The sequence below is a fragment of the Mus caroli genome, unplaced genomic scaffold (genome assembly GCF_978045245.1).
Source record: "Mus caroli unplaced genomic scaffold, Mus_caroli_1 scaffold_14, whole genome shotgun sequence".
Taxonomy (NCBI): domain Eukaryota; kingdom Metazoa; phylum Chordata; class Mammalia; order Rodentia; family Muridae; genus Mus; species Mus caroli.
In genome coordinates this window covers 71,731,082-71,757,854 of record NW_028227269.1, presented here as the reverse complement: position 1 = coordinate 71,757,854, position 26,773 = coordinate 71,731,082, and the positions used below count along the sequence as shown (strand labels likewise).

The following is a 26,773-nucleotide window of genomic DNA, read 5'->3' as shown; positions in this document are numbered from 1 at the left end:
TTTTTTAAATAGGGTTATCTGGTTCTCTGGAGTCTACCTTCTTGAGTTCTTCGTATATATTGGATATTAACCCTCTATCGTGATGCAAGCATTTGAAGTACATTGTTTCAAATGCTCTTCCTCAAGATGACTTCTACTAAAATTCACTTTCATATTCCCTAGGATATAATCAGTCTTTCCCCTAGGGTCAAGTTCTTTTGAAACCAAAATTCTTCTCTTCCCATAAATAAAACAGTTAAATAGCTCATTAATTCCCTTATAATATCATGTCAAGGAGCATATATGCTTGTTAATCTGAACAGATCTAATATGGCAACAGAAAAATCACACCAGATCATGTTTTAAAATGAAAATAAATAAGAAAAACATTTCTTTTAAGGACTTAAGGCAATGAAGTTTTCCAGTGTCGTTGCTTTTCAAATGACCTCTTTTGTATCTGTTTGTCAGTATGTAAGCAAATGTCTGTTTGCTTCATGTTTGTGTAGGGTACTGGATTCAAGCCTTTTACATACTACATAGATGTTCTACATGCCAGCCTTGTTTTATATTTAAGCAGTGGAAAGTATCAATTAATTGTTTGTGTATCTGGGAAACAGGGAAAACAAATACCAATTAGCAAAAACAAACAAACAAAACAAAACAAAACAAAAAAAACCACACTGAAAAATCCTAAAGGGAGCAGGTATTTCAATATTAAATTTAAACACTAAACATTAATTCTAAATTTTAAAAGTTAAAATCCAACCGGATTGCTTGTGCCAGAAAACACAGCGAATATAACCGCTTAATGAAGACAGTTTTAGCTGCAGCTTGTGAAGTTGTGCAATCTCAAACTTGCCCTCTGGTTCTACTATTTCTTCAGCCTCATAAAATATCTCTAAGTATCACAAAGTCCCAAACTGAAAGAGGAAAGGCTTTTAGCTGGGGGCGGGTCCAGTGCTCCAGCCCTAAATCTAGCTTTCCAGTCAGCAGGTCTGGGTCATGCTCAGCTCTGTCACTGTCATCAGGGCCTCTTTTATGTTGCAAAAATTAGAAGCACTTTCCCCTGCCTGAGACATCAGGAATATGAATAATGGCTTCTGGCTTTGCTTTGAGGCTTTGTGAAAATGAAATTCGGACACAGCCAGCCAAGTGCTTTCTCCACATCTTAGCCAGTGAACCAAGAGCACTGGGAAGCAATTTCCAAGCTGTCTTCTGTGGCTTGGTCTGTTTCTACATGCTGGTGAGAGTCACAGACTGGAGTGATGGTCAGGATGCAGTCTGAAAGACTGACGGCCACCCTTTAAATTTGACCCTGGGAGATTTGGTCCTAGGAGTTAAGAATAAAACCAGGGACCTCACTAGATATTTAATCATGCTGTGATTTACACTGGAAACCCAGGGCTAACTGAAATGTGCAACAAGGTGCTTAAGTAAATCATGGTACTGATAACTAGTAGATTAATACAACCATGAAAGCCCATTTATAATAACAAGAAAATGCCCATATTATTTTAAGTGGGAAAAAGAAAACCAGGATTCAAATACAATCCATGAAGTAGACACATAAACAGTGAGAAAGTCTTTAATCACTTTTCTTTGGCTTTCCGAATTTTTGAGGAAAGGAGCTCAAATACGTTATAATGACTTGTACAGCAAAGGCGGAACTTTGTTTTTAAGAACTGCAATGTCAAACGTATTGGCACAGGCCTGGAATGCCAGTTACTTGTGAAGCTGAGGCAGGAGGATCACTTGAGAATAAGAATTTGAAAGCAGGTGAGCAACACAGCAAGACCCCCTAAGCTGCTTCACAACAAAAACCCAACAACACTGAAATAGTTCCACTTCCTCTAGTTCCACTTCGAGTTGGCAGTTAAACTGAAATTCTATTTATTTTTCTAGTGCCAAGTAATTTGCTGCTTGATTTACAAGCAAAGGAATTTTTTTTTTGTTTGTTTGCTTGTTTGTTTTTGGTTCCTTCATACATTTTACAGCATTACAAACATTAAGAAGATGTTTCAGAGACACAAAACTAAGTGTTGATAACCAATGAGAGAGTGGCATAGTTCTATAGAATAGGAATGACATCATAACTATGTAATTAATGCAGGCCTCTACAAGTAGCACTTGGAGCAAACCTTCCTATGAGCTGAAGCAATCACTAGCAGTGTGTTTTTAGAAATCATTTTTTTATATATATATTAAAAGTAATCAGTGCTGTCTTTTGGAGGAATGGAGAGGCTGTGAGTCTTCTCCAGTACACGGGGACTTTATCCTTAACGCCATCAGGGCCACGGCTCCCGGCCTCCACAGTCATCCCTGGAAAGCTGCTTCCCACGAGGCAGTGGAACACGTCCAGCTAGTTACTCCAGAGCCTGTCTGCTTTGCATTTTTTCCTCAATGAAATAGGACAATTAATAAACTCTGGTTACGGTATGAGCCCAAGTTTCAGCAGAAGCAATATTATCTTTGGATCTGGATTGAGGGACACAAGTTATCCAAACATAGTTCAACTCTCAGAAAGTTGGCCATTTGGAAAGTACTCTTATTATTCTGAAATTCTTTTCTTTCTTCTGTTTTCCATCATTTTCTTCTTGCTTTTTTTTTTTCCTAACAGTGTATAGAGGGCAATAAAGTTCTTGGATATTCACTAGTTTTAAGACTACTTCTGATCTTTCTTAATATACACTTCAGTGTCACTGTGCCAACTGGTTATGATATGACTAACAATCTTTCCATGCACTAGAAGAAAACAGAATGACAGGATACTAAGGCATTCTTTCAGTTGCCAACAGAGGCTGAAATACTGCATGCATAGGAAGGTTCTGGACTAGTTAGCTGTGCAGTGAGGAATATTTACAGTCACAGCCTATTAACAGACGCACTGGTTTTCGCCCATTAAACTCAATCTACAGATAATATGAATACTTTAGGAATCATCACAAAATACAAAACAAATGCTATCTTTGACAGTGTAAGGCAGAAGTTCTCAATCTGTGGATTGTGACCCCTTTGACAAACTTTTATCTTCAAAAATATTTACATCACAGTTCATAGTAATATCAAAATTACAGTCATGAAGTAGCAATGAACATAATTTTATGGTTGGAGTCACCAGGACATGAGGAACTGTATATACTGACTGGTTTTGTGTGTCAACTTGACTCAAGCTGGAGTTATCACAGAGAAAGGAGCTTCAGTTGGGGAAATGCCTCCATGAGATCCAGCCGTAAGGCATTTTCTCAATTAGTGATCAAGGGGGGAGGGCCCATTGTGGGTGGGACCATCTCTGGGCTGGTAGTCCTGGTTCTATAAGAGAGCAAGCTGAGTAAGGCAGAGAAAGCAAGCCAGTAAATAACACCTCTCCATGGCCTCTGCATCAGCTCCCACTTCCTGACCTGCTTGAGTTCCAGTCCTGACTTTTTTTAAAGTGATGAACAGCAATGTGGAAATGCAAGCCGAATAAACCCTTACCTCCCAACTTGCTTCTTGGTTATGATGTTTGTGCAGGAATAGAAACCCTGACTAAGACACTATATTAAAGGGTCTCAGCATTAGGAGGGTTGAGGACCGCTGGCATAAGAGAAGAACATGCTCTGTGGGAAGGAGAGACAGGAGCTGAAAAGAGCTTTCCAGCCAATGGAAACTAAACCAAGGTTCTGTATATTCTGCAGTTATATCTGAAATGATCAGTGATGATCTACTGAGTAGAAATGGAAGTCAAGAGAGGTAAGGGGAAATCTGGTCCATCTGAGCTAAGTCCTTACTGCTTACAATAAAGAGTGGGAGAGCCGGTCGTGGTGGCGCACGCCTTTAATCCCAGCACTCGGGAGGCAGAGGCAGGCGGATTTCTGAGTTCGAGGCCAGCCTGGTCTACAAAGTGAGTTCCAGGACAGCCAGGACTTTACAGAAAAACCCTGTCTCGAAAAAAAACAAAAAAAAAAAGAGTGGGAGAAAAAAGCCCTTAATAAATAGGAGATTATAATTTAAACATGAAAAGGCCAACAGAAGAATCTCATAAGACTGCATGGCCTCACACTTATAAGTATATACTGGGGTCTACAGGCCAGGCATGGGGGTGCACATCTTTAATCACAGCACTTGAAAGGAAGAGACAGATGGATTTCTGTGAATTAAGAGGCTAGAGGAGTCTATATAGTGAGTTCCAGGACAGACAGGGCTACATAAAGAGATCCTGTCTCAAAACAACAACAAAACCTTTATTTTATGTGTATGAATGTTTTTCCTGCACATCTGTCAGTGCACTGTGATCATGCCTGGTGCCTGCAGAGACCAAAATAGGGCATCAGATTCCCTTGAGCTAAATTCCCACCGTGTGTTGTGCTGGGAATAGAACCCAGATCCTCTACACGAGCAGCCAGTGGTCTTAACTCCTGAGCCCTTCCTCCAGACCCAAGCATGTACGTTTCTGATTAAGACAACAATGAGGAAGAGTGAGAAGGTTCAGGGTATTCCCTCCCTGGCACCCATGTAAAGCTGAGAGGAGAAAACCATGAAGTTGTTCTCAGACCTGTATGCATGTACCATGCTACACACATCCATACTCAACATGCACACACATGCATACTCACCATCAATAAAAAGGAATGCTTCAGGAGCTCACAGCCATTCTTCCCTACCCAACAGCAGAAAGCTTAGCTTCTGCAAAGAAAGTTCCTACCCTAGCATTAGGTAAAATGATGAGCAGATCATACACACACATCGTACACACAATCTAGCCCAGGGCTGCTCATGACCATGTAGCTCTCTGTCAGATAGAGCTGTCTGTGTACTGTGGGATGTTCAACAGGATCCCTGGCCTTAACACACTGGAGGCCAATAGCACCATGTCCATCCATCCCATCCCTGGGCATGAGAACCAGAAATGTCTGTAGCCACTGCCAGATGCTCTGGGGGAGAAATCACACCCAGTCAAGAATCAGTAATATAAAGCAAGACACAAAAACACTAATCCACTGAAACTGCCTCAAATAACCGATTCACTCGGTTATTTACCCTGAGTGCACACAGTTATGCTCACAGTTCTAAAAGGAAATAGAGGCTACTACAGCACCGTGCCTGACTACATTTCCTAACCAGCAGGTGTCTGCAGAGAGTCATACTTGCATGACACACACCCTGGTGTCATCTCTTTTAGTTTTAGTTCTAGTTCTGAGTCTCTCACATCCCAAATGGAATTCATTATGACCTAAAAGTGATTCAAAACCCTCCCAGGACACCCAGACCAAGGCTGGGCAGAAGGAAATCCAAGAAGCCCCAGGTGTCAGCTTTCTTGGAAATGCTATGTTGATGTTAAACATATAGAGATTCATCGTCTACATAAGGACATTTTAAAGGTTGTTTTGACTGCTTGTCATTCAGTTCTTTTGATTCAGGATCTCAGTCTGCAGGCTGACTTTGAACTCTTGATCCTCCTGACTCAGCCTTCTGAGAGTGGGATTATAGGCACATGCCTCTGCGGCTGGCCGAACTTTTGCCATGCATGTTAAATGTTAACAGGGAAATGTGATCTCTCCACAGTTCTAATGCTTCCACTCAATTCTATCAAAGCTATCTCCAGCTTTCATTGGATGTCCTGCTGGGGCAAGGACATGGTAGACGCTATGAAAACAATGGCTAGTGGTTTGGATATAAACATAGCTCCCAGGAAGTCAATTACCATACAAGTGCAGGAAACACTCTCAACACTACATTTGGAACTTTACCAAAAACTTGTTTCTAAAGGAAAAATCACACTGGTGCATGTTCTTTGTTATCAGAATGTTGTGGCATTTTCTTACTGTAAGCAAGGTTTAGTTCACTATGGCTGATGTAACCAATTATCACAAACTTGGTGGCTTGAAAAAACAGAAAATTATTGCTTCACAGTTTAGGACAGAGAAGTTCAAAATTAGATTCGCTGGGTCATAATCTGGGTGCCAACTTGAGTCCCCACTTCTGGAGAGAATCTATTACTAGCCTTTTTCAGCTTCTGGTGGCTCCGGGATTTGTGGTCAAGTGCCTGTGATCTATGTGTGGCCATTCTGCACTTCTCTCTTGTCTGTGATCTTCCTTTCATGACACATGTAACCAAATTTAGAGTCTGCCAAGACAATTCTCCATTTCAACATCCTTAGTCCCGTCTGTAAAGGGACTCTTCTTTTGACATGACACTCACAGGTTCCAGAAATGTGGCTGTCCTTGGAAGGGCAGTATGCAGCCTGTCAGGGAGGGAATTTCATAGCAGACAGGAAGCAGCAGCTGGGAAATACCTGGTTAAGAAGATGTTACTCTAGCCGGGCGTGGTGGCGCATGCCTTTAATCCCAGCACTTGGGAGGCAGAGGCAGGTGGATTTCTGAGTTCGAGGCCAGCCTGGTCTACAAAGTGAGTTCCAGGACAGCCAGAGCTATACAGAGAAACCCTGTCTCGAAAAAAAAAAAAAAAAAACCAAAAAAAAAAAAAGAAGATGTTACTCGGGTGTGGTAGTACACTCTTAAACCCCACCAATCAGGAGGGTCACTTCAAGTAGCAAGTTAGCCCGACCTATATAGTAAAGTCCAGGCCAGAGCTCCATGGGAGGGCTGCCAATCATTGATTAAAAGCCTTCTGCTTTAAAATAAACAAAAGGGGCTGGGAAGATGGCTCAGAGGCTAAAAGCACTGGTTGCTCTTCAAAAAGGACCTGGGTTCAATTCCCAGCACCTACACAGCAGTTCACAACTATCTGTAATTCCAGTTCCAGGAGATCTGACACGCTCACATAGACACCAATGTACAGTAAATAAATAAATAAATAAATAAATAAAAATTACTTTTTTTAAAAAAAGAAGAAGAAACCAGAGCTTATAGAAACATCTTTTTTTCATCATGAGTAGAGTTTCAAGCCATCATGGAGAATGATAACCTTGGGGCTAGGGAGATGGTTCAGCTAAAGTGCCTGCCCCTCAAGCAGTGAGACCTGAGTTTGGATTGCCAGCACCCACAAAAGCTTGCCATAGTCTAGTGCCTGCAGTTCCAGCAGTTGGCAGGACAGGTGGATTCTCAGAATTTGTTCACTGGGCTCAGCCGCCAGCTGTGAAGCTGGTGAGCTCCAGGTTCCATGAGACCCCGCCTTAAAAACTAGAGGGAGAGTGAAGAACACACCCACTGTTGACCTCTGGCCTCCGCACATATGTGTGCACACGCACCTCCAGTAGCCTTCTTTAGGAAGAGGAAGAGAAATGTACTCAAAACTCTTTATTGGAGTTACAGGCTATATCATGCACTCTAAAAGAGCCAAAATTCTCTTTGGACAGAGCAAGTGGTAGATTCTGTTCTCTACCTGGACTTATTCAATCATCCCAGTGGGTTCTCATTCCCTGGGCAAATCCTTATATATTCTTCAGGATCTTCCCTCCAATTTTCTCCTTTATACCTTACTCAACAGCAGTGGTAAGTTACTTTGGGTACATTGTGTATAATGCACAGGATATGCTTTGTGTCTGCTAGCTTTTTCAGCCCAGTGATCTAGGAATATTCCCTAAGTCCCGTCCCTCCAACAGTACCCACGCTTTCCTCCTCACTTGCCCCAGACTTCTCACCTAGTCCCCATGTTAGGCACACTACAGCATGAATCATCTGCTCATGCACTTGTCTCTGATTATTCCCTTACTCTAACAGATAAAAGAATACCGAAGCAATGAACCTCTATCCTATGCTTCAGAGCTCAGACCATTCCACCCACACGTACTTCAAAGTCCATATATTCAAAACTGAACTTTTAATCTTGAGTCACCTCTGCCTTCTGTGTTCCACTAATGGCCTTGCTCAGTGGCCCACAAGGCCCAAACCAGAGCTCCTTCGTCTTTACTACCACTTGGACGTCACTCCTGTGCTGGCTCTGTACACTGACTGCCTTGATTCCATCCCTGAGCCTTCTGTACCTACCTACCTCTCTCTACTCAAGGTCAGAGAGTGGAAATTAGAGCTGCCACCCTGCAAAGGATGCTGAGAGCAGAATGGCCTGGCAGCAGTGCTATGCTTCTGTGAGAAGCGCACGGGAGCTTGGATCTGCTGTCCTGGGAGTTTCCTTTCCTTCTCTCCCGATTCCTCATTTCTGTTACTCCTGAATTCTGGCGAGCATCCTTCACTCTTAAACTGCTTATTACGTAAGTATACTGGAGGGACTGTTTCTCAGACATTGCATGTATGAAATGTCATTACTGAAACCATGTTCCCATGAGTTTGGCTGGGTATGGAATTCTAGTTTACAAGCATCTTTTCTAAGAATTGCAAAAAGACTGATATACAGTCCACTTTACAGCTCCTGTAAAAACTGCTACTATGTATTGATTTTTATTTCCTTGTTTGTGTGTATGAGGTGTGTGTATGTCGTGCGCTCACACCTCTCCGTGGGTGCACACACTTCGCCATGGATGCACACACTGCATGTGGAAGGCAGATGAAGCCGCTGGGGATCCTCCCCTAGCGCCATCTGCCTCTTTCCTTGGAGGCACTTTCTGCTGAAGCTGGAGCCTGGTCTTTTTGGACAGGCTGGCAGCTAGAGCCACCAGGGTGCTATGGTCCAGGCTTTCATAAGAGGCACTTCTAACCAACAGCCACTTCCTGTTTATTTGTCTCTTCTGTGTAAACTTTTAAGATACCATCTTTTAAAACTGGCTTTCCCATCATTTGCAATACAATTGGTGTGAATTATTTTACAATGATCTTCTAGAAGGAATATGTTATTGTGGAAGCTTGTTTTCTTAAAGTTACACCAGCTCTTCTATGTTATTCTGTTGATAATTCCCTGCTTTTCCATTTATCCCCTTCTGTGCACGGTCTCTCACTTGCATGCTGGTCTCCTGGACTGCTCTAACTTTTTAATTTTTTTCTTTCATTTTCAGGTGAAAACTGGGCACATTCAAGGTGGTATGGTAGTAATCTCTTCTCTCATTTTCAAGCTGTTTATTCTTTCTGTGAGAATCCCTGGAAATTAAGTGTTCCAGTCCGACTACAAAAGTAATTTTATTTTCTCTTTCCTTCCTTCTCTTCTCTCCTCTTCCCTTTTTTCTTGTTTTCTCTAACTTCTATGGCACTTGTGGTTTCTGGATACCTTTCCTTTCGATATTATTTTCTTGTTATTATACAGATGCATTATTTATTATTTCACATATTAGAGTGCATGTTTTTATTCTAGATTAGAAGAGACCCTTGTTTGCTGTTTCTTTTTAAGAACTTTTTTTTTCCTTGCTATTGTAGTTAGCAACATCACTTCCCCAGCCCTTTTGTACTGGCTAGTTTTGTGTCAACTTGACACAGCTGGAGTAATCACAGTGAAAGGAGCTTCAGTTGAGGAAATGCCTCCATGAGATCCAACTGTAAGGCATTTTCTCAATTAGTGATCAAGGGGGAAAGGCCCCTTGTGGGTGGGACCATCTCTGGGCTGGTAGTCTTGGTTCTATAAAAGAGCAGGCTGAGCAAGCCAGGGGAAGCAAGCCAGTAAAGAACATCCCTCCACAGCCTCTGCATAAGCTCTTGCTTCCTGACCTGCTTGAGTTCCAGTCCTGACTTCCTTTGTGATGAACAACAGTATGGAAGTGTAAGCTGAATAAACCCTTTCCTCTCCAACTTGCTTCTTGGTCATGTTTGTGCAGGAGTAGAAACCCTGACTAAGACACCCTCCTTTCCTCCCTCTCATCTACCCCTTCTTGTTCAAACTCATGGCCCCTTCCCCCATTTATTGTTGTTACATACTCATATGGTATATGCATATACATATATATTTTTAAATACATAAATTCAATCTTCTCAATTTATATAATGATGCTTTAGTGAATGTTTCTGGCTGACCATTTGGTATTGGATAATCAATTGGTGTGTTCTTCATTGGGGAAGACTATTTCTCCCTTTCTCCGAATTCCTTACTTGCCTATAGTTCTTTATGTAGGAATGAGGCCTTGTGGGCTTTTATTATTCATTTTTACTCTTCGTGTTGTTCCTGTATTATTTTCTCTCACCATTTGCTTTTCTGTAACAGATTATATTTTTAGGTTGTTTGTAGGGTCTCAGCAAAATTAATAAAGTTTAAGGCCGTGATACACTGTCTGCCCCACATACCTTCCAGCTATACAATGGTACATCTGTTATTATCAAGGAGCTCTGGCCTGTCAACATCATACAAAACCAATCCACAGTTGCTATGAAGGTTCCCCTTTGGCACTGGGCAGACAGTCTACGGATCTTGATGAGTGCATATCCACCACTGAGCTGTCACATGACACCTTCCCTCTGCCCTAAATCATCTCCTTTTCAATCATCCTTCCCTCCTAACCCCTGCTAACCGCTGACTCCTTTACTCTTCATGGTTTTGCCTTCCTATAAGGTCATAGAGCTGAGACCAAATCATACACAATCTTCTCTGGTTGGTCTCTTCTTTCTCTTAATTATGTATATCTAAAGTGTTCAACATGTTTTGATATACATTGAAACTATGATATTCAAGGAAATAATCATATCCACTCAACCTTCCCCCCCCCCACTTCTGCCCCTCTTTATTCTCTTGGCAAATTTCCAATAACCTTGATATTCACCACGACCAACATGCTGTGCATCATATTTCCAGACTCGGCATCCTGTGTCCCTCAATCAGGAACTTCCCATCTTCCCCCCACCCCACCCCCGGCCAGTATCCCTGTCAAACAGTCTCATCCTGCTTCTTAACTGCCTTTGTTAGTGTCCACATGTGAGAACACACGGTTTTCTTCCTGTCTGCCTTATCTCACTTCATCGTTGTCATGATGTCTGCCAGGCTCCTCTGTGCTCCTGTCACTGGGAAGCCTCCCCCTTTTTAGCCCGTTTTTAAAGGCAGGATAATATTTCAATATACACAGAGATCAGTGCTTCTTTACCTATATTCTTCAACTGAAAGGCACGCAGGGTGTTTCTATGTTTCACCATTGCGAATACTGCCACAACAAAGGGCGGACATTACCCCCCCACACACACACACACAGAGGCTGGCTTCACTCTGTGTATGCACACCTGCAAGCAGGGCTCTTGCAGCATATGGTTTCTTTCACCTGATAATTTGCTTTTATGAGTCCTCCATGCCGCTTCAGGGCCTGATGCTTCATTTCTTATTAGTACAAAATAATTTTCTGTTGTTTCAATGTCACTGTTCGCTTGGGCATTCATCTACTGAAGGGTACTTGGGCACTCCCTAAATTTGGCAATTTATAAATACAACTGCTATAAACATCGCATATGTAAGTTTTGTGTAGACCTAAGTCTTTGGATAGATGCCAAGAGGAGTAAGCCTGCCAGACCCTGTGGTACAAGTATGGTTTTATAAGAATAAACAACCACAAAGGCCTGCTGGTCTCCTTCCAGGGTGGCTGAGAAGTCGGTTCCTCTTGTCCCAGCCTTCCTAGCATCTGCTGGGACACTGATTTAGATCTGTCATTTGCGTATACTTAAGAAGGCACCTCACTGTTGTTTCTGTATTTCTTTTGTGGTTGTTTTAGCACAGATCATTCTCTAAACTGTCTCGCACCACGGAGCTATCTGTTGACAAACTGTGAGGCACTCAAAGGGTAAATGGAAGCTCGACTTCTGACTAACAGGCTTAGTCACAGGAAGAAGCCGTGGCTTTCTCGAAAGCTCCCCCACCCCCCAGTCATTTGTAGCTGGAGGTATTTTATTTTGGGCAGAACAAATTCTATACAAAGCATCCTGCAATCCGTGTGAGAGGAGATGGCCATGCCACCCTTCTGCTAATGTGCCTCTTCCTCAGCCTGCGCAGTCTCACTTGAGCTCTACCTCCAGAAGGATGACCCAGAGTCAAATGCAGAGCTCCCTTTACTTCCCCTGGAATTAAGCTTCAAGGTTTGCATGGTGGGAAGTGGCACAGACTATGTACCACTTGGTACGACATGCTTTGACATGCAAGATTAGTTCTAACCAGCCAACTGACTATGCAGCCTGCAGGAATCCACTTCATCTTTTACTGTTTCCTTTTGCTAGCCTCTAACACAGATGACAAAAACCTAGCTGATGCAGTTGTTAGGTTACACATGTGGATCTCTTATGACACTGCTGGGCACACAATCAACTTAATAAATGTTGTTCTTAAAGAGGCTTGGGTTTTCACTGCACATAAGAAAGTGCCTGAGAGCAGGGCATGTCAGGGCATGCCTTTAATCTCAATACTTAGGAGGCAGAAGCAGGAGAAACTGTCAATATGAGGCCAGTCTGGACTACATAGGAAGTTCCAGGCTTGTCTGGAGAGATGGCTCAGCACTTAAGAACACTGGCTATTCTTCCAGAGGTTCTGAGTTCAATTCTAAGCAAACACATCACAGCTTATGATCCAATGCCTTCTTGTGGTATGCAGACATACATACAACAAAGCACCTACATACATAAAATTCATAAATAAACAAGAAAGAAAGTTTCTTTTTAGGCCAACCAGAGGTACCATGCTAGTTTGAATGAGAATGCCCCCATAGGGTCACTATTTGAATGTTTGGTTTCCAGTTGATGAAATTCTTTGGAAAATATTAGAGGGTGTGGTCTTGTTGGAGAAGGTATGTCACTAAGAGACAAAGCCCACACCAGGCCCCTTCTAGCTTTCTTCCTTCCTGCTGCCTACAGATCTGGATGTAAGGGCTCATCTACTGCCCCAGTGCTATGTACCATGATCTGGGGTTTGGGGAGTTGGAAAACAGTAAAAGATGAGGCCATAGAATAGACAGTGAGCCCATGGGTCAGAGTCTGGGGAATGGAGATAAACGAGATTCCTGAAGTTACTGACGTGAGATAAACACTGCACTCCCATTAAACCAGTGGCTCGGAAGGCACACAATGGCCATGACGTAGTGCGCAGTGTGGGGAGGAGGAGCCAGAAGCAGTACACTGCCCCAGAACACTGGGTCCCATCTGCTGATGGTGATGTGGAGGCCAGAGGAGGGAGGGCAATTGTTCTAATCCCAGAGCATAAGCCGTGTTTTCACACAATGACCAGCAGCCAGCACTTCTGAGATTACATCCTGTGTAAGACTGTGCAGTTCTTTGAGATTCTTTCCCAAAGAGCTCACCATTCAGCCCATTCTTACATCTTATATTCATGGTTTTGCTTCATTCTCAGAACAGTCCTAGGAGGAAAGTGTTGTCAAAACCATTGCACAGTCAATGAAGTAAGGCTGGGGGCATGTAGCACCGTGACGTGCCTCCTCCGTTCCCAAGTCCCCACAGACAAAATGCAATGCTGCTTATAATTTCAAGTAAAACAATTTCATGTGAAAAGATCCTTTCCTTTTATACACATGAAGTTTTCTCTTCACCTTTTAACTCTAGACAAAAGCCAACTAACCAACCAAACAAAACAAAAATATTATCTTTTAGAAAGATTTTAACTCTTTTTTTCTAACATGAACATAATACCCCTTTACGGTAGTCACCCAACAGAGGGGGAGATAACCACACACCATTCTGCAGTGTCACAGGAGCGCACGAGATAGCCTACCTCCACTGAGTGAGCACCTTACAGGGACTGAGCAGTCGGTGTAGACAGGGCAGCAGTGTGAGTGGAGAGCCTTGGAGAGGTTAGTTCAGGACCCAACCAAGCTACAGAGAAGAAAAGAGGAAAAGGGAAGAGAAACAGGTGTTCTCACTTCATGTGTCCCACAGTTAACAACAGTGTCAGAATATTAAGGTTAAATGCTCTGAAGGATAAAATTAATATTACTTTTAAAATTCTACCAATTTAAATACTAGTCCCAAATAATTACACTAAAACTGACTGCTGCACAGTTGAGTCAAGTTTTCATCTTTTAACAGCATGGATCAAAAGAATCTATTACAATGCTAGAGGAAGTATCCTGATTTAAAGAACCTTTTCCATGTGTGACTGATATTCCTGGCAGGACTTACAAATGCTATCTAAAGGTATTATTATTCCTGAGTTCACAGTAACGAGCTGTGAAAACAGCCACCTTACACTGCCTTCTGTGGGTTTTGTTTTGTTTAAATCAGTTTGTACATTTGCCCTGAAGGCAGAGGCAAGCATTGGTCAGCCTGCCTGTCAACACCACCCAGCTACTGGTAGAAGCTGCAGCTCTAAGCTCTGGATCCTAAATTGGTTTTGTGTAAGAATCAAGAATCACCTAGGTGATTTGTTACTAAATCTGTCCATCAAACACAACAAAAGAGGCTTTTCTGACCCACAGACAAGGAAAATAAAGTGGAATGGTTGTTTTAGAACTCTGCTCTCAAGAGTCTCAAAATCTCAAAACAATACCTTTATGGTTCTCATTTGTTTGGGCCCTAGAATAATCCCACTTCAAAAAATCTATTTGGCTGGGCCGTGGTGGCGCATGCCTTTAATCCCAGCACTTGGGAGGTAGCAGTAGGCGGTAGTTTGAGGCCAGCCTGGTCTACAAAGTGAGTTCCAGGACAGCCAGGACTACACAGAGAAACCCCCGTCTCAAAAAACCCAACAATCAAACAAACAACAACAACAAAATCTATTTGGAGCATGAATGCTGCCTCTGAAAGCCACAAAAACAGTGAGAACAAAGAGAGTTCCACCTTGCAGAGGTGAAGCTGGTGTTGGACTGCAACACAAATTTAATTCAAAGCTAAGAGAGAGCAGGTGATCAAAACACCAGCTTTCTCTGGGAGGTGGTGGCGCACCTTTGATTTCACCACATAGGAGGCAGAGGCAGATGGGTCTGAGCTTGAGGCCAGCCTGGTCTACTGAGCAAGTTCTACAGCTAGGACTACAAACAGAAACCCTGTCTTGGGGAAACAAAACAAAACCCAACAACAAACAAACAATGGCAGCTTTTGTCCTTAGCACAAGAAAACAAAACCAATCACCACACCATTAATGATATATGCTCATTGGAAACCAGACACTTGGGGTGTGTGTGGTGTTGGAGTTCCAAGCCTGGGGCCTGTTTGTGCCTGCTAAATACGTATGCTTTCACTTGACTCTCACACATCAGAGGGGAGACATTCATTTCTTATGCACGAGGCTAGGTCAAGTGAGACAGCATGGTGTTACTCACCGGTGTGGATGCACATGGCAAGCAGGAGATGGACTGAGTAAGAAGCCAGGAGAGCAACAAACAGCAGCAGGAAACTAAAACATAAAACAACACCGTTAGGCTTCCCCCAAGCTTGCTTTTTCATGATCCGTCATTTCTTCAGTCAGATGCTCATAGGGACTGTCTCTGAGAATCAGAACTGCAGACATCAAAGAAATCACTGTTCTGTATTTACCGAGTTGTACTTAAGTCAAAATGAAATGCTTTTAAAATGAAAAGAGAAATCAGAAAGAAATAAACTACTTAAAACACAAATCCCTCACTTTGCACTGTCTGCTGACTGCATTTCAGCACTCAGTGATTTAAATATTTCCCTTTAGTGACTAATTTTCCTGTTCTAAGTCTTAATGACTTCCTCTTGCCCCATTTCCCCAACTCCCTCTCCTTCCAGTGATGTGGGCCCTTTAACCATGGCTTTGCCTGTACTGTTGAGCGGACGATTTTCAGGCTCTATGGAGCATGTACTTCTTCCCAGCTCAGCCCCGAACAAGGCAATTAACACATGTCTAAGGATACAATCTAAAAACCCGTGTACACACTGCGAAAACAAATGGCATAAATAATTCCTGCTTATTCTCCGAAAGATCCTGGCAAGGTAGGCTTCTAGCAAAACCCAGGTCCCCAGTGCACCATAGCAAAGGCACAGAAATCCTTTCTGTGAGGCACTAAATACTTACTGGTAAGTAGCAAGCATTCAGAAAACCAACATCAGAGACCTCACAAAATTACACTGTGACAACACCAACGAAAGCAGAGTGGGCTACTTAGAAGCGGTTTTGCTTATTAAGACATTTGGAAGAAAGAGAAGAAAGTGAAGTGAGTCTTTGCACTTTAAGTTGGCTTCTACTGACTAAACAGGCACCAGGATTTGGTGCTCGATGCTCAGAGATCTGGGTCTGAAGGATTTCATGTCTAAGGCCAGCGAGATGGACACCAGCCATGGAAACCACCGATGGCAGTAAAGCAACGAACTTACAAAGCTATGTGAACAACAGCAGCCCCGATACTGGCTGTGATTCATGAAAACAGCTCCCACAGGCTCACACCAGGCTCACTGAAGGCCTGATTAGCAGCCGGTGACCAGATCAGGAAAGGTTTGGAGGTATGTCTTGTTCAGTGCCTCCTGTAGGTGGATCAGGAATGTATGCTCTCAGCTACTGCTTGGTGCCATGCCTGCCTGTCTGCAGCCTACCACAGTCCCCAGCTACACTGACCAGCATGATGACAATGCTTACCCTCTGACACTGTAAGCAAGCCCCCAGTTAAAGTGCTTTCTTCTATAAGCTGCCGTGGTCATGCTGTGTAGTCACAGCAATAGAACAGTACTAAGACACTGGCCCATGACTAACTCTTGAAAATAAGCCCGGGCTCCAGACGTTAAAGAAGTCTTATTTAGCAGCCGAAGACAGAAGAAGGATATTTTATTTGCACCTAAAAAAGTTGCTTTTAACTTGCATGACTGATAAGTTTTGATTCACATTGGCCAGCCTGACACAAATAAGCTTGAATAAGAGACTTTTTAAATTTATAAATCAATTGTAGATCAAGTGTTTTTTTTTTAAAATTAGCCACATTTTTAGATTAATAAAAATCAACATCAGTCCTGTACTGCACAATGATATCTGGGTTAACAATGAAGTCTCAGAGACAACATGGCCGTCCTCGTGTCATAGGGAACACATTATTCATGCTCACGGTGAAGCTGGGAAAGCAGACTACTGCACTGCCAACCATATAATCATAAGCGCAACATGTGCTTTTACATGTAGTACTGAATATCCACTAAGAATAAGTAATACAATCCTTGGTTCCTGTATTTATTATACTACCATACTATATTCTTTTAAAAAATCATGATTTTAGGGTACACTTTTTTTTTTAATTGTTGTTGCTGTTGGTTTGTTTGTTTTTTGAAGCAGGGTCTCACTTGAACTTATATGGCTGAGGAAGACCCTGAATTCCCCGATCTTCCTGTCCCTACCTCCCAACTACCAGGACCAGTCAGTCCTTCAGGGGCTTCAGAAAAGGCTTTGTTGTCACAGGCAAGGAGGCTGCAGCTGGGTCCTGCTCCCGAAACACCTCCCCATGAGCAAGGTGTGTAAACTGATGCAATGATCCTGGCTCTCGGGTAGTGAGTGTGCTTATGTCTGAGTTTTAAAGAAAAAGTTAGAAAAGGAAAATACGAGAATAAGAGTAGATTAAATTTAAAAAGCTTATAAAATAAGGACATATAGAAAGAAAAGTTTTATATGGTATATGGTGTATTTGTTTTTTAGGCTATTATAACAAGAATCAAAAAGTTGAAAAACGAAACACAAGGCCCTTAAAACGACTTCTCCAGTTCCTCTCAGCACCACGTCCAATCCGGGAACAGGTTTCTTCTTTCACTGGATCTTCTGCATGTGTTGATAAACAAATACGATTATATTACAACTGCTGCGGCATTTACTAGACTAGCACGTGGACTGCACTGTATTAGGTGATTTTTAGCCTACGAGCAACAGGCAATACTGTAGAGATGTGTGGAAGGTTTTACCATCTAGGTTTGTTTAAGTATACTCTATAAGGATCACCCAGGAACGAAACAGCATTGCCACTATTAGTAGCATTGCCATGGCTACTCCATTTGGTACCCTTTCCCCCTTTTAGTTAAACAATAACAATTCCTAAAGCAAAGTAACTTATTTTCCAGATCCTTACCCCCTGTGCCCTATGGACCCCAGTAATGTCTGACCAGGAAAGCTGCTTATCTATCACATGACATCCTAACCACTTACTTACCTTATCTCCAAAGCTTCCCCTAGCAACAACCTGCCCAAAAGGGACAATGTTCAGTGGCCTTCTCTTTCTTTTTTGTGCCCTATAAGCCCACGGGTTCTGATTCTTACACCAGAGCCCCGCTTTGCTGGTGCTGTTTTAAAGCCCGAACTATCTTAGAGCCCCGGGGTTCCCTTCTTGATGTTCCTACATGGATGCCCACCCCCTCAAGTAATGCATGACTGTAGGTAGCATTCCTCCAAAGCACAGACTAGATAGGCCCAAGGGGAACAAAACAGCATTAAAACCTCAGAAGTAATCCAACTAGAAATTGTAGACCGGTAACTTCTGGAATAAAAATTCCTTATCAAAATGGAACCGTGTGATGATAAAATATGGAAACAGGCCTCACCTAAATCCAAGGATACCTGTGTTAGCCATCACATAAGCCAAACCAAGGATGCCGCTTCCCATGATGGCGTTCATCACATTAAAGACGGAGAGACCAAAGGAAGCACCGGAGGATCCCTGCCTGTGAGGTTCCTGGAAACACACCATTTACCCACATTAAATGCCTGAAGAAGGAAGTTAAAGTATGTTGAGCCGTTTGAACTAATCGTGTGAACACTAATTAACCAGGATGTGGCTAGTCCTTTTACCCATGTAACACAGGCTAGTCTCCTTGGAGAAGAGGGGATCTCAATTGGGAGAATGTCCTCAAAAGACTGGCCTGTAGGCGAGCCTGGGGGTGGTGAGGATATTCCTGATTGATGTGAAAAGACACTTCCTATTTTAGGTGGGGGCATCACTGAGCAGGCAGGCCTTCCTGGGGATGAAGGAGAGCAAACTGAGTAAGCCAGTAGGGGCAAGTCAATATTTCCTCCGTGTCTTCCATTTCAGTTTCTGCCTCCAGATTCCTGCCCTGACTTTCCTTCAAGACGGACTGTAGCTGTAAGATGAAATAAGCCCTTCCCTTCCCAAGTTGCTTTCTGTCATAGGAGTTATTACACCAAGGAAAAGCACATTTGGACATAATACTTGTTCCTTTCCCTTCATTTTGACCTATTGGTGCAACTCAAGGAAAGGAGTCTTCCAGGAAAATTACTTCCTCCCGTGCAGGGCCCAACTGGCTTCAGTGGGAGCCATGGCCTTGTGACTTCAAGAGATCAAGATAGGGTGGAGACAGAGGAGGAACAGGCCTCAGTCACGTGCTTCCTGAAGAATCCCAATGTCAGCATGGAACTTCTGTCCCTAACTCTTCCTCCTCAAGTACTAGGACCGCAGTAAACTAACCTTTTGTTTATATGCCTAATGAATTAAGTCCTCCCAGCAAGAAGGATGATCAGGAATATCTTACAGGGACAACATAAGCCAAACCATCAGCTGTTACAGTCCAGGGATTCATAAAAAGTGGAGTGGCAGGACTGGAAAGCAGCTCTGCGTTAGGGAGTTTTTCTAGCATGCCCAAGGCCCTCCTATGCTGGACATTCAAGACCAAAGAGGCTCCGGGGCCCCCGGGCACACACAGCCCACTACACCGGCTTTAGGTTAAGGACGAGCTATGTGCACATTACCAGAGACCTCTCCTCATCTTCACTTACAGGGACTTGTGTATTAAAGTGCCTATAGCTCATCTTTCCCCAGAAAAGAAACATCATGTGATGTTCTTGCAAGACCTCACAAGGCTAGAGGAGACAGAGGCGACAATGACACAAAGCAATTAATGGTGAGTCACAAAACCGAGGCTCATCCCACCGGTGTTCCAAGACTCTCACTATTGACTGAGTGCTCCATGCTGCTGCCACATTCCAAACTCGCCTGGGGTCAGTGGTTCGGGCCCCACCCCAGGGTCTGTCCCCTCCAGTCCAAGGCTCCTCTTGCAAGCCCTGAAGGATACCAAAGCGCACAGGAACCCAGCACAGCCAGTAAAGCCCACTTACGTTGCTTAGCAACGGACTCCACTCGTCTGCAGCCACTGCCTCCTCTGGCTGCTGGGCAGAGACGTACCAGCCTGGCTCGGCTTGGATGCTGTGCCGGGACGCCTGCATGGTGCTCCGCGACCGACTGCTAAGTAAATCACGGAGCCGCTTCCCCTAACCCCAAGCGCCCAGGCTGTGCGGCTTCAGGGGCGGAGCTACGGGCTTGGCCCTTCCGGGCTCTCGTAGCAAATCGCGGGCCCGGAAGAGAGGTGCGAGTCCACAGGGTCGGATTCTATGGGGCCTTAGCGGCCAGCAGTGATGACGTCACCAGCCTCCGACGCCCTATTTCCGAGCTGCACCAGAGCATGAGGTGAGGGGTTCGGGTCTGAAGCGGGCCTCGGATGACGCTGGCCCTGGAAAGGTGCAGCTGGTGAGGGGGCAGTAGTGTCCCGGGTGATGCAGAAAACCCGACGGTACTGCGGCGGGACTCGTGCTCTTCTTTCTTGCCCAATGAGCGCAAAAAGGCCACCAGGTCATTCATCTCCTTGTCCACCGGCCGCTAAGCCGAGGCCGGAGCCCTTGGGTAGGGGGCTGGTCAAATGCATGGTGAGGGCTGATGCACCCAGTGGTAGGGTTGGATAGCATGATAAGTGCCCGGGATTAGGTTCCCAGTACCACAAAAATCTTTTCATAGTTTTAACCACATTTTACAGATGGAAAAGGGACGCCTACATTTACGCAGTTTGAGTAAACTAGCACTCAGCACTAGTTCACTAAGTACTTACACTAAGTACTAGTGTAGACCTACACTTCATTGTTTTATAGTATAGGGTTCTGTAACAGGACCCTTTACCATTTACTTGGTATTTTAAAAGATGAAATGAATCATTAGTCTTATGCTTCAAACAACACAGTAAAGCCTTGTGAAAATACTGAAGCTTTTAGTTATAGGCATGGCGTATGGCAGTACACTCTGATAGGCATCCTAACATTATACAAAGGTCATGTGGAAAGGGACAAATCTCATGTATCCAGACCAGCCTGGAGGATGACCTTAACTTCTGATCTGCTTTCTGAGTGCCCGCACCACCGAGCCCAGGTTATGTAGTGCTGAAAGCCCATGCATTTGCTTGTGCTTGCTAGGTACACTTCTAGCTAAACTGTATCCCCAGCTTTCAGCTTTCATTCTCAACCAAGCTTTTGGTTTTTTTTTTTTTGAGGTCTGGTCTCAAATGCATCCCAGGCTGGCCTTGAACTTTTAATCCTCCTATTTCCTCATGGTGAGATTACAGGTAGGCACCACCATGCCTGATATTATGTGATGTTGGGGATGACCCCAGGACCTCATGCGTGCTAGGCAAGCTTTCTACCAGTGAGCTACATTTTAAGACCTTAATGAACGTTTAAGCCTTGCCGAGCCACTTAGCAGCCACATAACTTTGGGTGATTAACTTACCCCTTAGCTTACAAACTTCATAACACAGCTTCTGTTACAACAGCCCGTAGAATAAATAAAATAAGATTCCCTAAGAATATCCTAGTAAGTATTGCCGTTGGTGGCATCACATATAGTGATTGTTTCATTTAGAGATGACCCTTAACTCAAATTTCATACTTCCTATTCTTATGTGTGTTCTGTTAAAATTTGTGAGCGGAGTTCTTTGGGTATAGGGAGATTGCTAGACCACTAATTTTTTTGTTATAGGGGCAAATAGACTGAAGATGCAAATGTATTATTTACCAGGGACAGTGATCATTCTAACCTGCAAGAGAGACTGCCCTCCCTTGCCATCCAAACCTTTTGTCAGCACTTGGCAGGTGACTTGAAAGATAATTTATATTTTCATCCTCAAAAGCCATTGTGGATGTATTCACATGTAGCTTGATGGTGTTTGGTGTTTTGTTATTTTCCCCAGAATCTTATGGAAGCTATTTGGATTCTCAAGAAGACTTTTGCAAGTGGAGTGGTGTCACCCCAGTGAATCAATATTGTTGTTTACCCTGGTACCGAGACTTAGGAAAGCACCCTCCGTTTTTTTGTTGGGTCAAAGACAAGGACTCTCAGCCATGCCAGAAATAGAAGCAAGTGTGAGAGATAGTGACTTATTTTCACCACCCTCTGATGTTCGAGGAATGAGAGAACTTGATAGAACAGCTTTTAAGAAGACAGTGTCCATCCCTGTGCTTAAAGCGAGGAAAGAAGTAGTCAACAGATTGATGCGAGCCCTCAGGAGAGTAGCCCTGCAGCGCCCGGGCATAAAGCGAGTGATGGAGGACCCCCAGGATGAAGACAGTAGGCTGATCATGTTGGACCCCTACAGGATGCTTACTGCTGATTCCTTTGACAAAGCAGAACTTGGAGCTTTAAAAGAACTTGATGTCAGCCCACAGCTATCCCACTACAACTTGGAACTAACATATGAAAATTTTAAGTCAGAAGAAATTTTGAAAGCTGTGCTTCCTGAAGGTCAAGATGTGACCTCTGGATTCAGCAGGGTTGGGCATATTGCCCACCTGAATCTCCGAGATCACCAGCTGCCGTTCAAGCAGTTAATTGGTAGGTGGGTTATAGTCAGATTCATACTCTAGAAAAAAAGTGACATTCTAGTTTTAGTGCTTAATTTTTTTTTTATTTAAAAATGCTAACTTAAAGAAACAGGGTAAAAAGAAGAAGAAGCAGGGTAGTTTAGTTTTTATTTGAAACCAAATCAGAAGCAAGTTCCTCCTTTTTGAAAAGCATTTTGGAATATCTTCTTTGTAGTCGCAGTGTTGGCAGAGACTTTTGGGCCTCTTCACACACACACACACACCCCAACCCCTTTGTTATATTGAACAAAATCCTTTTGGTCCAAAAAGCCATTAGGCCTTTGGGACAATGGTCAGTATGAGGTTTTGAAATTTGGTGTTTCAGAGTCAAATATACAATGCTAGTGAGTTAGCTAGTAATTTAGCTAATGAAGCTGCTTCTTTATGTTAAACACTTTAAAACTTTTTAAAGTGCTCCTAGCCTTTTAGAAATTGCTATGTACACCCTACTATTGTAGCTCCAGGGAAACCCACAGCCTTTACTATTTGGATAGAAGGATAACCAAAATCACATTTTATATAAATACTTGGTATGCATGCATTCTTTAGGTTACTCTTTTTAATACAGTAATTTTCAAAACATGTGAGAATTATTCCCAGCTTTAAAATGTAGCATTCAGTATTTTGCATCGATTGGACTTGATCATGCCCTTCCTGCTTCCTCTCTCTTCATTGACAAAAGACATTAATACTGCACAGTGGGGACTCAGCTCAGGGTCAGATGTGGGCTTTCATATAATACCTGCCTACCCTAACTTAAAACTATTGTTTCTCCTAAAATGGTGGTGGTGCATAAGGGTTAAAAGTGAAACATTTCTGGCTGGGGACATAGCTCAGCTGCCGTACCAAGTCCAAAGCCCTAAGGCTTTCCTATGGAATTATAGAAATGCTTTTAATGTTTTAAAATTTTATTTAAAACTAACTTTTATGTCTTAGAAGTAAGTGAAAGGCAACCCATCCATGAATATATGGGACACAAAGTTGGGTGGGTAGGGAAGTCAAGTGCATCTGGGAGGAGTTGGGGGAACAAGTTCATAGCTTCAAAAAGTTTTAATTGAGTTTAGATATGATAAGCAGAACACATCCATAAAGAAGATATCCATATTTTCTGTATGTACTTTAATTTTAGAATTGTGGGTAGAATTACACATACCGAGTACAGTTTTATTTGTAAACCAAAAGAAAATGTCATTCATTTATGTTAAGTTGTTTAGTTTCAGTTTCACAAACAGTCATGAATTTTCACCTTTTAGGCCAAGTTATGGTTGACAAAAACCCAGGAATCACCTCGGCAGTAAATAAAACCAGCAACATTGACAGTACCTACCGAAATTTCCAAATGGAAGTGCTGTGTGGAGAGGAGAATATGCTGACCAAGGTACTGCCCTGTTTACCAATTCCAAGAGAACAGCAGGACTGATGCTTAGAATCAGGACAGTACATATTCATAATATGGCTGCAATGTAGTGTGCAACTCTGAGCAACTTATGCTCACAGAGACTGTAAGAGGATTTGGTTGAATTCTGCTAACGTGATATATTGGAACAGTCCTTCATTAAAAAGTTTTTAGCTATGTATTAAAATAAATTGCCCATGGACAGGTGACAGAATAAGCCATGGAACAGTGTGCGAAATGTTCATAAAACACTTCACCTGCCAGGCTATGCCTAGGGCATTTTCAGGGGCAGAAACTTAAGAAACGTTTCCAGCACTGACCTGAGCATCATTTTCAGTCAGAGGGAAGATGCGTACCTCAGTGAAATTAAGGCCCCAGGAAACAGAAGAAAGAGGTATCAGATTTGTGTAAGTTAGGAACTTTCTGGTCTTTGTTTCTTTGTTCATAAAATGAGGGACTTGATATGTCTAATTTATAGACATGAAATGGGCAAGATTTTAGTAATTGTCTCAAAACATAGAATATCTCAAATTCTAATGATTCTTCGATTATGTCTCCCTTTTGCAACCTGAATGCTGTGGAAGGCCACTTGCTTGATGTGTGGAAGTGTCCTATAGTAGGAAGGGTTCAGATTTTCCTGTTGTTTGCTTTCTCTACATGGTGACATAAAGCCAGTTGGCCTTTCTGCAAAATTCCTTATGTGAATTGGAATCAGTTTTAAGACCCTTTAGAATGTGAACAACTGTTTTACTTTGGAGAGCTGACTTTTCTCATGAAAAAGGGTAAATACAAGATACTTACTGGTCCCAGAAATGTTATAAACACCAGGATTCTAATCAAAATGTTTTTGATTGAAGTTATTTGCTCCTATGATACATGTATGCTCTCATGTGTACATAACCTATCCAGTTTCAGTGGACAGACTTTAAATCCAGTACGAGAACTAAAAACATGAAACCTTTTTTAGGTTCGAGAAAACAACTATACGTATGAGTTTGATTTCTCTAAAGTCTACTGGAATCCTCGTCTCTCTACTGAACATGGCCGGATCACTGAACTTCTCAACCCCGGAGATGTCTTGTTTGATGTTTTTGCTGGGGTTGGGCCCTTTGCCATTCCAGCAGCAAGGAAAAACTGCACAGTGTTTGCCAATGATCTCAATCCTGAGTCCCATAAATGGCTGTTGCACAATTGTAAACTGAATAAAGTTGACCAGAAAGTGAAAGTCTTTAACATGGATGGAAAAGACTTCATCCAAGGGCCAGTCAGAGAAGAGTTAACGCTTCGGCTAGGACTGTCAGCTGAAGCAAAACCCTCTGTCCACATTGTCATGAACTTGCCAGCTAAGGCCATCGAGTTTCTCAGTGTTTTCAGATCACTTCTGGATGGGCAGCCTTGCAGCACGGAGCTCCTCCCCACAGTGCACTGTTACTGCTTCTCCAAAGATAGCAATCCTGCTAAGGATGTTCGTCAGCAGGCAGAAGCTGTGCTGGGCGTTTCCTTGGAGACCAGTAGTTCAGTTCATCTCGTAAGGAATGTGGCCCCTAACAAGGAGATGCTGTGCATCACCTTCCAGATTCCCACTGCTACACTCTACAGGAACCAAGGCCTCAGTCTACGTGAGTTCTTCACAATGAAGTGTGGAGTGTACTACCCTTAACATAGCTTGTGAGTTGTGGTGTGTGTGTGTGTGTGTGTTCTTGGGAGTGTGCATTTATTTGTAAGTAGGGAAATTAAACTAGTTCCAGCCATTTTGTTTGTGACCCCCTTGCCACTTAGTTTAGAATATTTAAACTTTTAGCGAGGAATGTGGTTTAGTCAAATAGAAGGCTTGTTTTGTTAAAACAGTAAATCCATAGTAGTATTTATTGAGTTGAAAGAATAAAAACAAATCTTAAAATCTTTTGTAAAAAAGTGTATGCAACTGTTAAAAATGCTCTAAAGTGGGTTTTCTGAATTTGTTACAGAGAATGACCAAGAGCCACCTCTTAAACGGCAGAAGATGGGTGACCCCTTCTCAGGAGAACCACAGATCGCATCAGATTCTTAGTTTGAAATGTTTTCTCCATCTCCCCAGTAGACTTTATATAAAGAAGTACAATGTGTAAGAGGTAAACTTTACCACTCAGATATTTGTTATTAAACACTTACGATTTGCTCTTATAAATGGAACATTACCAAAGTAAACTGAAATAAAATGAACTTGTATAGTATATAGACTGATTTTTGTTTCCATCCATTTTTCCTTTCTTTTTTATTATTTTTTGTGGCAGGATCTGTGTAACCCAGGACTTGGAACTCTATCTTCCTGCTTCAGCCTCCCAGCTGTTGGCATTTCCAGCGTGCACTGCTGTTATTCAGCATAGTTTTAAAACAGAATTGGCATGGGCCAGTCAGATGGCTCAGTGGGTGAAGGCACTTGCTGCCAAGCCTGATGGCCTGAGCCTACCTAGGAACAATGTGGAAAGGAAGAAATCCTGAAAGTCTTCTTCAGACCTCATGCATGCACCAAAGTACTCATGTATACACTTGCACAAAATAAGCAAACAAATTGATAAAGTTAGAAAATTATGTAAGGATTTTGTAATTCAAGGTATTTCTATTTTTATTAGATAAATGTTCTTTTAATAGTGTCTATCCTTTGGAAAGATAGTTGTTGAAGACAGAGTAATTCTATTCTGATCAACTAGGAAGGCATTTAACTACATTGTAGTTATCAGTGGAAGAATGTAATTATATAACTTCTCTGTAAAAATAATACACAATTAAATCATGTAGATGAGGCATAAGAAAAGAACAGCTTCCAGGCCAAGTCTGGACATAATGGTCTAGAGTGTGAAGGCACCTTTAATGTAAAGCACAGCCATAGTGTCATACAACTGACATTTGAATCAAAATATCCTAATTTATACACTTCACACTATCAAAAATTAAAACGTTTTGGACCTTGAACTCCTCAGCCAGTCCCACAACACCCAGAGGAAGATCTACTCCCAGGCACTCCAACATGCCCAGGACCACAGGATCAGAGGTGAAGAGGACATAAC

The 26,773-nt window shown here is 42.7% G+C and overlaps 2 protein-coding genes across 6 annotated transcripts in view; one reads left to right on the top strand and one right to left on the bottom strand.

Moving 5' to 3' along the window:
- The window catches only part of Slc38a6 (solute carrier family 38 member 6), a 62,131-nt gene extending 42,141 nt beyond the window's left edge, over nucleotides 1–19,990 (bottom strand). Inside the window, exons 1-3 of the mRNA XM_021179271.3 lie at nucleotides 19,766–19,990; nucleotides 18,238–18,368; nucleotides 15,030–15,103 (exon numbers count right to left, since the gene is read on the bottom strand). Coding sequence (XP_021034930.1) covers nucleotides 15,030–15,103; nucleotides 18,238–18,368; nucleotides 19,766–19,873 — 313 coding nt within the window. The 5' untranslated portion in view covers nucleotides 19,874–19,990. The remainder of the gene's footprint in view (nucleotides 1–15,029; nucleotides 15,104–18,237; nucleotides 18,369–19,765) is intronic.
- Nucleotides 19,991–20,017: 27 nt separating this feature from the next.
- Trmt5 (tRNA methyltransferase 5) lies at nucleotides 20,018–25,939 on the top strand. Of its 5 annotated transcripts, none has more exons than XM_021179331.3 (5): nucleotides 20,018–20,114; nucleotides 21,661–22,301; nucleotides 23,584–23,708; nucleotides 24,694–25,345; nucleotides 25,694–25,939. In XM_021179331.3, exons 1-5 carry the CDS (start codon nucleotides 20,110–20,112, stop codon nucleotides 25,774–25,776), a joined length of 1,506 nt encoding a protein of 501 aa, XP_021034990.1. In that variant the 5' UTR covers nucleotides 20,018–20,109; the 3' UTR covers nucleotides 25,777–25,939. The 5 variants fall into 5 exon arrangements, with proteins under 5 accessions (XP_021034990.1, XP_029340294.1, XP_029340292.1 ...); XM_029484434.2 differs by having other exon boundaries at nucleotides 20,087–20,276; XM_029484432.2 differs by lacking the exon at nucleotides 20,018–20,114 and adding an exon at nucleotides 20,144–20,165 and having other exon boundaries at nucleotides 24,694–25,394; nucleotides 25,694–25,772.
- Nucleotides 25,940–26,773: the final 834 nt, after the last annotated feature.